Raw genomic sequence first — 12173 nt, forward strand, 5'->3', positions numbered from 1 at the left:
CTAATTTGAGCTCTATTCCATGGTAAAAATTAGCCAGTCAAATTGAGAAAACTAAAGGTATGGTCTCCTTACTTGAAACTAAAGTGTCATTTTGCATCAAAAATGGAACAGCTTGAAGGAAGTACACAGATTGATAAGACTCTTATACTTTAAAAAAATTTTCTAGACTTTTCACCACTTAAGAAATAATTCAGCTCATTTGTACTATTGACCTTAACTTGGGACAAAAAATAAAAGAAAGTTGCCATCTAAAGCTAACAATTTTGAAAAGATTGAAGCTGAATGAACTTCTCTCTCTAGGTGCATGGCTGGTTCATAAGAATGGCAACATGAATGGGACTTACCAACACTTCCTGGGTGGGCAGAGCTGGACCATTACAAAATGGATCCTGGATAACCAGTTCAGAATCAAGCTGTTTTGAACAAATTAACTCCACACACTAGTCCTTCCTTACTGAACCTTATTTCATGAGTAATTTGGGTATGGCTTTTGTCATGTTTGCTTCCATGCATGGAATTTTGGAAGTTGCAAACAAGCATGCCCTTAATGCTCACTTGTGGCCAAAGTACCTTCAACATTGACCACAGCCACTGCTTTCAGTCCTGAGTTGAGGGACTGTTGGGTAGACCCCGATTTTACCCAAGTTTAGCAAGAAAATTACTTATTGAAGTTGTTACTGATGAGTCCAGCAAAACAGCAAAAACAAGTAAGCTTTAAAAATGGAGATGCATGCTATTAAAAACAAAATCATGTCATTTGGGTATGGAGATCAGAAAAAAAAAAAATACTTTTCAGTAAAAGTACAAATAGAACCATGAAAATACTGGAGACCCCAGAAAACAAACAGGTGTGTAGTTCAATGTTTAAATCTGCTGACCTTCTGAAAAAGAAAAGCATACAGGACATGAGGAAAAATCACAAAAATTTGTTTCCCTATTTGATCAGGGTTTCCTTCTGTGAGAAGGATCTAGAAGCTGCCCCATGTTTGGTAAGGGCCCCACTGCTGACCAGAGCTGAGCCAATAAGTGATGTTGTTTTGCGCCTCTGTGAGAGCATATTTAAGACAGGGAAAAAAAAAAAAAAAAAAAAAACGCTGCACCACACAGCAGCTGGGAGAGAGGAGTGAGGAACAGCCTTGCAGGCGCCAAGGTCAGTGAAGAAGGGGGGAGAGGTGCTCCAGGCGCCAGAGCAGAAGTCCCCTGCGGCCTGTGGTGAGGACCATGGTGAAGCAGGCTGTCCCCCTGCAGCCCATGGAGTACCACGGTGGAGCAGGGTTCCACGCTGCAGCCCGTGGAGGAGACCACGGTGGAGCAGGTGGACCTGCACCGAGAGGCTGCGGCCTGTGGAAGACCCCTGCCGGAGCAGATTCCGGGCCGGACCTGTAGCCCGTGGAGAGGAGACCACGCAGGAGCAGGTGACCTGGCAGGAGCTGCTGCCCGTGGGGGATCCAGGTTGGAGCAGTTTGCTCCTGAGGGATGGACCCCGTGGTACGGACCCATATCTGGAGCAGTTCTTGAAGAGCTGCTGCCTGTGGGCAGCCCACGCCGGATCAGTTCAGCAAGGACTGCATCCCGTGGGAGGGACCCCACAGCACAGGGGACGAGAGTGACCGAAGGAGCGGCGGAGAAGAAGAAGCTATAGACTGACCATAACCCCCATTCCCCCGTTCCCCTGCGCCGCTCGGGGGGGGGAGGAGGTGGAAGAGGGTGGATGGGGGGGAAGGTGCTTTTGGTTTCTTTCCTTTGTTTCTCACTTCTCTAGCTTGTTAGTAATAGGCAATAAATCTTACTATCTCCCTATGCTGAGTCTAATTACTGTGCGATCTCCCTGTCCTTATCTCAACCCTTGAGCCCCTTTTCATCATCGTATTTTCTCCCCGTTTCCTCTTTCCTCTTTGAGGGGGGGAGTGAGAGAGCGGTTGTGGTGGAAAACTTTATAATGGAAAGTGGAGCAGTAAGGTTGCAATAGTAAGCAAGCTGTTTTTAACTGAAGAACCAAGAAGATTATGAGACTTTGATCTTTTTTTGTTTTCTCCTGTAAATTCTAAAAATCTTCCTCTTCCAGATGTATAACTTTTGGAGCCCAATTCTAATAACAGCCTCTGCCATGTGAGGAATTTCCAACGGATCATTAACTGACGTAAGTACTGTAAAGCAAAAATTAAAAATTTATCTGTTTATTTAAAAATTGGGACATTAAGTCTGTAGTTTCTGGCAAATCAAATGCTTGACCTTAGGAAAGCCAGGATTGCATAAAATCTGAGATAGAAAAACATGAGCTTTCCTGCAGAAAGCATTGTGTTCAACAGGCCTTGTTAAAATTTTTCAAGGATTCGTAAAATTTGCTTAAAAATCAAAATGAAACGAAAGGGAAGAAAGTAACAACTTGTTAAACTAGTCTGAAATGAAGCCAAGTTGGGATGCTTTTTGGCCATATGTAAATCAACGTTTGAGAAAAAAAGGAAACCTGTAAAAAGGGAGAATCCAAAAGCCAAGAATTTTCCTCCTAGTAGCTGGCAGGGTGCTATGTTTTGGATTAGGATGAGAAGAGCGCTGATAACATGCTGATGTTTTAATTGTTGTAGAGCAGTGCTTACACCAAGCCAAGGACTTTTCAGCTTCTCGCTCTGTCCTGCTAGCGAGCAGGCTGGGGGTGCAGCAGGAGCTGGGAGGGGACAGACCCAGGACAGCTGACCCAAACTGGCCAAAGGGGTATTCCATACCATCTGACGTCATGCTGAACAATATATAGGGGTGGCTAGCCGGGGTGGGGGGGGGGGGCCGGCTGCTCGGGATAGGCTGGGCATCGGGTCAACGGGTGGTGAGCAATTGCATTGTGCATCACTTATTTCGTACACATTATTACTATTATTATTATTATTATTATTATTATTATTATTATTATTTTTTTTTGTCTTAATAAACTGTCTTTATCAACTCACAGGCTTCACTTTCCCGTTTCTCTCCCCCATCGGAGAGGGAGGGGGGGGGGGGTGAGCGAACGGCTGTGTGGTTGAACTTGACTTCTAAAGCTGGCTGCCCAGATCACTATAAACCACCTCAAGCTTGGCTCACTCCCTAAGGGAAAGGATACATGTCTCTCCACTTCTTGGTTATGCTTAGGTAACGCGATTATTGCTTAGGTAGCAATCATAGAAAAAGCACCCCAGGTGCCAAACACATGTCAACCCCACTACGGCGCTTCTGATGTTACATAACTCCCTACTTCGCCCCCGGACACGAGGAGGGCTGGCGTAGCTATTATGGCATGCCTGCCCTGTAATGAATATCCATCATGGGCCCCACCCGCCCTGCCTCAGCAGTTATGGTCTCTGATGGGCTGAGAGGTGTCTCCGGGTGCCCCGGTGGAGTCCGCCCGGTCCGTCGGGGAACCGGCTGCAACCATCTGGAACAGGCCAGAACCGGCCGTGCAGGCTGTGCCCGGGCAGCCCCAGCCTTGGCTCACCTCCGGGCCGCTCCTGCAGCCCCCCGCAACCCAGCCCTCGCCCCCTGCCCCCAGCGTGGGGCGGGAGGACGAGGCAGGGGGACCATGAGGGGGCAGGCCTCAGCCCAGAGGGGCCGAGCGGCGGCGGTGCGCTGGGCCCTGCCCCGCTCTCCCCTCGCCCAGCCTGGCTGCGGCTGCCGTCAGGCAGCTGAGGCACTCCGTCCCCCCGGCATCGCCCGTGCTGGCTGCTCCCCTCCCAGCCTCGTCTGCACAGGGCTGGAAACGGTTCCCATCCCATCCCATCCCATCCCTGAGGACTGGGGTGAGGCCGACCTGCCCGCAGTGCCCAGGTCTCTCTCCTGCCCCACCTTGACGACAGGAGCAACATTTGCTTTCTCCCGGTCGTCAGCAGCCTCTCCTGATCGCGGTGACATTTGAAGGATAGTCCTGGGAGGCCTCACGGTAAGGTCCGCCAGCTCCTTCAGAACCCATTTGTGCATCCTGCCAGGCCTCGCCCCACAGGCCCCAGCGTGCCCCCCTGGCCCTGGGAAAAAGACCCCTTGTCCACAGTGGTGAGGCCACGTTGAGTTGTATTTCCCCAAGTACACAGCGGTGAGAGACCATGTGCGGAATTTTATTGCCCACAGGGTGCCACAGTCACAGAGGGCTTTGTCTGCCGCCTGCCACGCTCGGGTGTCCTCGGTGCTGCTCCGGCCTTGGAAAGCTGCAACAAGACAGAAAGAGCTGTGAGCAGCCAGCCCAGGCAGCTGTCCCCCGTGCCACCCTGGAGCTGCTCCCCCCTGGCTGGCCGGCCCCTGGTGCCGGGCATTTGCCGGGCTGCTTCTGGGCTCTGGCCTCTGCCCAGACCCACGGATCCGGAGCTCAGCCCCACGTGAACCGACCTGCTATCTGACGGAGCCTCAATTCCTTCTTCTTCTTCTTGCCAGGATGTCATCTAAAGTACAGAGCAAAGAGGCAAACATCAGAGCACTGCTCCACAGCCCTGGCTTCCAGCCCTGCCCTACAGCTGGGACACATACGTGGGGAGCCACTGTGCAAGGCTCTAAATATCACGGCTTGATGGTTGCTAACGCTTTTTAAGGAACTCGGAGGCAGGTTGCAATGAAAAGCCCTGGGTCCCTGTCTACCCCATCTTTAGCCCATGGTACACAGCACGGTGGGTGCTGTGGCTCAGCCTCTGGAGCAGGCCCCGGCAAGGATGAACCAGCAAGCTGGTGCCTGGCAAGCTGCGCGGGCAGGCTGGACCCGCTGCCCACCACGCTGCCTGCACCTCCCCGGGACGGGGCAGCGAGCCAATCTGAGCATCGCCCCGTGAGGGGCCCGGCCACTCTGCTAGCGCCAGCCGTGTGGTGCTTCTCCTGCACACAGGCCAAGCTCTGAGCAACCCTGTCTGCCCTGTTCTGCAAAGGCAGGGCCCAGAGGAAAGAGGAAAGAGAAAGCAGAGGCCCCTCCAGCTCTCTGGTCGGGAAAGGGGAGTGGTAAGTTCCAGTGCGGGCTCTCACCAAGGATTTCGACGGCCGATGTGTGCAGCCTCTGACCGTTCTCTAGGCAGCCTCTCCTGGCGATGGTATGGAGCCTCTCCAACATGGCGGGGGCGTATCTGGCCTAGGGAAAGACAGGAAGGCACAAGTTCATGTGGGTCCGAAAAGATGCCTTCTGTTGACCCTCAGCCAGCTGGCTGGGTGGGCCGCAGGGGGAAGGTGAGAGGCAGCGGGTGGCCAGGAGGGATGGCCATGTCCCAGTCCCGGCCAGCCCAGCATGCGTCACCGCACACTCCCCTCTGGGAGCCAGGGCAGGGCCGCAGGGCCCTGATGTCTCGCCGGAGCACAGCTTACTTACCAGGTGACTGCAGACCTCATACTGCAGCTCGTTTGCACCCAGCCTCATGGAGAGATTGATGATCTCCTGCGCCCGACTCAGCCCCATAAATGGAGCACAGTGACTGAAGGTGATCTTGCACATCTGAAAAAGAGAGTTGTGCCGTCATTCCTCCTCCACCAGAGTGTCTGGGGCCTACCCAGGGAGCTCGTCCAGCTGTGTGCTGCTGAGCTCCACCTGGGGGGGCGCTGCCCGAGGGGCACTCGCTGGCAGGGGAATGCACTGGCGGCAGCAGAGGGGACCTGCTCCATCCCTTAGGCCGGCACCCGACCCAGTCCTGATGCCTGGCGGCCGGATCCGTGGGCTTGCTCCCCACTGCCCTCTCCAGGGGAGCACCGGCTCCGGGAGGCAAAGGCAGGCACGAAGGCACGTGGCCAGAAAAAGGACCAGAGGCCTGAGATGGTCCTGCCAGCGATGCTGCTAAGACTGCCCTGGGCAGCACAGCGGAAGGCTCGGTGGAACACTTTTCGGAGGGATCTGCAGAGACGCCCGGCAGCTGCTGAGCAGGCAGGAGTGGCAGAACGCCTCGGCCGTGGCCGCGCAGCTTTCTGTGGCTTTGGGAGTAAGCTGCAAGGGCACTTACGCTGGCAACTGCAAAGTCGGGATCCCGGAGGTGCAGGAGAAGGCTGACCCATGTTTCTGCACTTCTCCGGCGAAGAACGACCGCTTGACCGAGGCTGAGGAGGCCAGGACTGAATAGAGGCGGAAGGCCGAGTAGCGAAGGTACTCTAGTTCCTGCAAACCAGAAACCCGTTTGTCAGCTGGGTAACGAGGCCAAAGCAGACGTTCAGCCAGCAGAGGCCATCCACGCGGCGCGTGCAGGCCCCTGCCCACCCCACACTCCTCAGACCAGCGGCAGAAAGAGTTGGGTTCACTCACAGACTCGAAGAACATCTTGGTGGACCTGGCGATGTCTTCAAAGGCCGATCCCAAGTTCACTGCCTGCAGCACCCTCACGAGCTCAGCTAGCGCCACCATGCTTTCTGCAACCACCTCGGGACAGGCAGTGTCCGCCAGGCTCTGTTGCAGCACCTGTACAACAGGTCTCCTGTGCTTTTGCACCTGCAAAGCCAAAGACATGCACAGACTTAGGGCTCTCCCTGCCTCAAAGAGCTGCTCTTTACGTGGCTGACGGGTCTGTTACAAAGCATTGTTACTCTGACATTTTGCACCAAATTGTCCCTTGGCAGCCCTGCTGGCATCAGGGAAAGGAGCGTGGCCTTAGGAAAGAGCCCTGTTTTTGCCTTTGCCGCTCTGTCCAGGCTCTCGAAGCAGCTCTCCCCCGGGGTCTTGCTAGGGAGGGGCTGCAGTCAGAGCGCAGGAAAATCCGTCTCACCTCCACGGGCACACTGCTGACTGCGTTGCCCAGAGCTCTCGCTGCCATCTGCCTTATGGTGCTGCTTCGGTGCTGTGCTTTCTCAGTGAAGACACTGAGAATCTTCAGGACGTTCCTCCCCTCGATAGGTGGGTCCTTCATCAGCTACAATAGAGCAACACATCCACGAGAGTCAGGACACAATCTCAGCCCAGGCACAGCACACAAACAGGGTTCGGACAAAGGAGCTTCCATCCGAGTCTCGGTGGTGACGCTTTCTTCCGATCTCTTCCCACGGAAAGAGGCAGCCCAAGCAGCAATACCTTTAAGAAAAGCCCTCTGGAGCCCTCCTGCCCTCCTACTGCCTCACCTCAGCAAAGAAAGCCATGGCCGTCAGCTGCAGGTTTGCTGATGGGCAGTCCAGCCACTGGGAGAAGCTCTCGATCAGCTCCTGTGAGATGAGCTGCGCACGGACCAGGACACTGCACAAAGAGCACAAGAGGCAACGCCTGGTCAGGCGGGAAGGCTGCAGGCTGCCACCCCGGACTTCCCCTCCTCCAGCACAGGCGCTGTTCTGTCCTGCAGCAGAGCTCCCCGAGCACGCAGGAAAGGTTCCCGGCAGCCGTTGCCCTGGGCGCAGCCACCCAGAGGAAGGTGAGACGCTGCCTTGGGGCTCTCACCTCGTCAGGAGGCACATGCCCTCGGCATGAGTGTGGGGGCTCTCCAGCATCGCCGACATTTTTTGCACCCAGAACGGCGTCAGCCAGATCTTCTGAGTGCATTTGCTCAGCACTGACATGAGAGTTTTGCAGAAAGGCCTGGTGAAAGAACAAGAGCCAGAGAAGTCTCAGATCACAGCAGCGTTCCGGAGGGGAAGACTTAGCAGAGCAAGAATGCTCAGCAGCTTTACGAGCCGGTTCTTCACTCATCCCAAGCTCCATCGAGGGAGAGGCAAAGAACGCTGAAGCAACGCTGTGTAGCCGTCAAGTCTGTAAAGCTGGCAAAAAAAAACAACTGTCTTTTTTAGACCTGGCAATGCCCCAAGCCACTTACAGAAGGACAAAGCCCAGGGCCCCCAGGCTCAATCGATGCCAGGCACCCGCAGCCCTCCCTGCGGGCCCTTGCCGCCAGCACGTTGCGCAGAGGGACTTGCAGGCTACAGACGGCCCCGGCTTTCTCCTGCCCTTGAGGAGCGGGAGCAGGGGCAGAGCGCGGTGCTACAAAGAATTCCCGGGATGGGGCCCCCCAGCTGGGCCTTAAGGGGAGGAAAGAGCACGCTGCGGCAAAGTGCCCTGTTATGTTGTGGGGGGACTGATCTGACCACTCGAACCTCCGCAGGGAGGCAGCACCGCCTGAGCGCAATGGATGGTGCACCCTGACAGGCCATGAATTACACCGGCAGAGCCTCTAGGGCAGGAAAGCACAGCTGCCCGTGGCCAGAGCTGGGCCACAAACCCTACGAGGATGTGGTAGCTGTGCTCGTGCTCCCTGGAAGTCACCGCACAGGAAGACCCTCAGCACACAGACATCTCTACCGTAACGGAAACAAACTTCGGACAAGCCATCATGCAATAATTACAGCCTGCCCGAGAGAAAAACAGAGAGAAGAAACCCCAAACAAACGGGGATGGGAGGAAAAAAACAAATCTGCAGCCTCAAGTGGCCTCGTGCCTAGGAAGCAGGACAGGAAGCAAACGAACATGCTTGGCTAGGCAATTCAAGCCCCCCCTTCCCTGCCCCTCCCGCTCCTGACCTGCGCACGTTGTCCTCTCGCCGCTGATCCTCAGAGAGCCCTCTCCAGGGGCTGAGGGGCGCAAACAGCATCTCTTCCCCCAGTGCCTCGCTGACCTGCAGCAGGAGCCCAGGGAGGAGGGAGGGAAGCAAGCTCTGGACCCCCTCCTCGGACTGCACAGACACCACTTCTGAGATGGCGCAGGCGACCTACAGGGAAATTAGACCGAGAACCACCTGTTAAACAAGAGCTTTGCCACCAGCCCCGGCCGCCTGGCTGCCTGGGGCGCTTTTACTGCCTGCACGTCCCGTATCCGTGACAGCCTTGCAGCCTGGGAGCAGCGGCTGTCCCGGCCGTCCCAAGCTGCTAACGCTGAGACACCCCAGCACAGTGTCCTGGCAGTGTCCAGAGACGTTTGCAAAGGGCACCCAACGCCTTTGCCTCGGACTGTGCGTGGGGGAGCAGACGCAAAGCCTCTGCCACTGAACGTACAGTCAAGGACTCCGGAGAAGGCTGCTGGTCCTCCAGCCTGTGACTGGACGAGCTGGGCTCGGAGCTGTTGTCTCCCACTCTCTTCAGCTTCTCCGATAAGCGCTTCAGCACACAGATGCCAATGCTGTCTTTCCCCAGAGTCCTCCACAGCTCCAGTGTGTTTCTGCAAAGGAGATGTGCAACCATGAGCCCGTATGCTCTGTTACCTGTGATGCCTTCACCTCACTCTTCTTCAGCAGCTGGGCTGGGCGAAGATGCCCGGTTCCTACCAGCGATACGAGCACACCTCAGACATTTTGGTGTAGGAAAAGGAGCTGCTGCTTCACTTGGATCACCCTAGTGGAGACAAGCTACGGCCCTCTGACCCCAGCAAGAAAGGGAGTAGTGCATATACCTGTCCATAGGCACAAAGTTCTGGATGATGAAATCAATCGTGAGCTCCTCGTGATAGCGGGCCAGGATCAGCACCGCATCGTGCACAAAGTACATGAACGAGGTCTCCAGCATGGACCATGTGCAGGTGAGCAGGATGAAGAGGACGCCTGGCACCTGAAAGAAGCAGGGGACAAAGAACGTCTTGGTACTTCCTTGCTTCTGCGGGGACGTGGACGTTCAGCCCATGAGCCACGCCTGCTCCCTTGCCACGCTTTCAAGCTCTAAGGCGAAATTTCACCCCTACCACCCTGCCCAAGCCCTGGCTCTGCACCGAGAGCTTCTTTAGCACACAAACGGCAAGACGTGTGGTGCGACAGCCAAAACGAGAAAGTCCAAGTCACGGAAAAATGTCTCTTACGTCTGGAAGAATGTCCTTTCCACATATTTTGAGGAAGGTGATCATCCAGTTCCCTGCAGCACGCACACGTCTTCCTCTGGCACGCCGGAAGGTCTCCTTGATGGCATTCATGAAGTCTGCGGCCTGTTCTTTGGGGAAGTTTTTGCAAACGATCTGGAAAGAAACAAGAAACAGGAGAGATCCTGTCACGGCTCTGCTCCAGCTCTTCAGAACTTAATGCAAACTTGAGGGCACTCTTCACCTCTCCAATTTTGACAGAGGTCTGGAGCTGCTGAGATGTGGCGATCCGGGTACTCAGCCCCTCACACGAGCTCGCAGGGTCGTCTGTCTCGAACACCCTGTTCGTGGCCTTGGCTGGAACGAGCATGGGGAGAAAAGGGGAGTCACACTTAGGGAAACTGAACTTCCGTTCCCAGGCTTTGCTGAAGGGGGACCAGAGGCCAGGGTAGTTAGTCTTGAACTCGGTGCAGCGGGATGTTTCCCTTGCCAGGTTCTGCAGCGGATAAAGCCTGGGCTGAACAGACCCCTCTTTTCCCTGGAGGTGCTTGTTTCAGGGGCTGCAGGCCTCTGCTCCCTGCAGCTGCCTCTCCTCCTGCCACACAGGCCACCAGCGTCTCTGGGAGGCCCACAGGCTCCTCAGCGCAGACAGATGCTGCTCAGTGAAAAGGTGGTAAGAGCTGCCTTCTACGTGATTTCCCGGGGGGTTGGTTGGTGCCCCATCCAGCAGCTTCCTTCAGTACAGAGACTGTTTCTCAAGGGGCTGGAAAGGGGTTGAACCAAAATCCATCGCCTCACGCTCTGGGCCTGCAGCTCAGCTCCCTCCTTCCTAACGCTCCTAACTTTAGGGGTCTACGTCCTGCTGTCAGCAGCAGGGGATGGCCCTGAGTGCCCCCGGCTGCAGGGAAACGCTGCTGGCAGGTGGGACTGGGTGGCCCTCTGCCAGGATCCCTCCCCAGGTGGCTGGGGAGGTGGAGAGGACGAACAGGGTGGGGACAGGGCAGCAGCCGAGCACCGTGCCTCTCCTTTCCCTGCTGGCAGCAGGGCCCAGCCCCTGGGATCCTGGTAGGGCCAGGCGGGGCAGAGAGGGCCGGCAGGCGCCTGCTCTACTCACCTTGGATGTGGAGAAGGGAGCTGAGGCAGGTAGCGGCCAGCTGGCGGGAGCTGGTCACGGGGTCATAGGTCAGAGGCCCCAGCAATCCCGCCAAGGAGCCAAACGGCACGTAGGCACATCTTGTCTGCATGGGGGAGAGGAAGAACAAAGGCTGTAGGTGGCCCCAGCGCCCCCTTGCGTCTCCCACCCGTGCCCCACTCAAGCCAGGACTGGGCAGAGGGGCCACCCCGTAGCGCTGGGGGACCCGAAAGCCCGTGCACAGCTGGGCAGAGCTCCCCTTCCAGGCCCAGTGGTTCCAGGGAGCAGGGGGCACACGGTGGGCATCCTTACTCACCTGGAAAGTGACTCCATCTCTGCAATCCGCCAGCAGCTGGGCGCAAGACCTGCAGGGCCTCTTGCGCACCCACGGATTGTCCGAGGAGAGCCAGAGCCACAGTACCTGGGGCAGAACAGCTCTGTCTCGCAAGGGGCGTCTTTCCCTTCCCGCCATCCCTCTCCATTTCCCTCCCTTCCTGGCACTTTCCCTGAGGGCCTGCCCCGCGGCCCCACCGAGTACTGGCACTGCTGCCTGCACTGCCCCACTCTCTTCAGACACAGCTGCCCCCACCCAGGAGCTCTTTCATGCAGCCATCTCCTTGCTCCAAGCCGGCCCCGGGCTGCCTCTTGGCTTTCCCCCCTGCAGGGCCCGCTTCTTTGCCTCCCTGGGGTCACAGTGACCTGGCGTGGCAGCAGGAGGTTCCTGCTCCTCTGCTAATTCGCCAGGGGCCCCAGATCTCGGTCCCCACTACTGACAGGAGGGATGCTTTCCCCATCGCCCCATGGATACTCACGTGGACGATGTCTACGAAGACGACAGGGGTTGGCTTTGTCTCGAGCACGACTGCCATGAGCCGGCCCAGAGCCTTCGTGGCCACGTGCAGAGACTGGAAGCGGAGGAGAGGGACGGAGATGCGGTATCACGGTTGCTGCCAGCGCACAGGTTGTGCTGGGGGAGGGGTCCTGACCAAGATGTGGGCAGGGAAGGGACAGCAAGGTACCTGTAGCTGCAGCACTGCCACCTCTGCGTTCCCTATCTCCTCCATCTGCTCAGCCGCTGAAGGAGGTATCAGAATGGACTGGCAGCAGTCAGACAGCAGGCTGCAAATTTCCTTCCTGCTAAAAGAGATCTTCAGCTTGCTGGCAAGGGGAAAAAGGAAGAGAGAAAAAAAGAGAAGTTACTAGCGCTCTCCAGAGACGGTCAAATGGCATCTGGGCTTGTCCTCATCGACAGCCCCAAAAACCCAACCAGCCTAGCCTGTGGCGGTGAGTGCTGCCTTCAGCTCCGGCAGCTGCTGTCTCCTCCCCGGCAGCAAATACCCCCCAACTCCAAGTGAGGGAGACCCTGGG

At 56.5% G+C, this 12173-nt stretch overlaps 1 protein-coding gene across 1 annotated transcript; it reads right to left on the reverse strand.

The window, feature by feature from the left end:
* Window positions 1-4959: 4959 nt before the first annotated feature.
* On the reverse strand, window positions 4960-7864 carry LOC126913283 (maestro heat-like repeat-containing protein family member 2B). Its single transcript, XM_050710321.1, has 8 exons — window positions 7713-7864; window positions 7340-7477; window positions 7030-7141; window positions 6681-6824; window positions 6224-6406; window positions 5928-6079; window positions 5306-5428; window positions 4960-5071 (listed from the first exon to the last, which is right to left on the reverse strand). Exons 2-7 carry the CDS (start codon window positions 7456-7458, stop codon window positions 5383-5385), a joined length of 756 nt encoding a protein of 251 aa, XP_050566278.1. The 5' UTR covers window positions 7459-7477; window positions 7713-7864; the 3' UTR covers window positions 4960-5071; window positions 5306-5382.
* Window positions 7865-12173: the final 4309 nt, after the last annotated feature.

This window comes from Cygnus atratus, chromosome 4, assembly GCF_013377495.2.
Source record: "Cygnus atratus isolate AKBS03 ecotype Queensland, Australia chromosome 4, CAtr_DNAZoo_HiC_assembly, whole genome shotgun sequence".
NCBI lineage: Eukaryota > Metazoa > Chordata > Aves > Anseriformes > Anatidae > Cygnus > Cygnus atratus.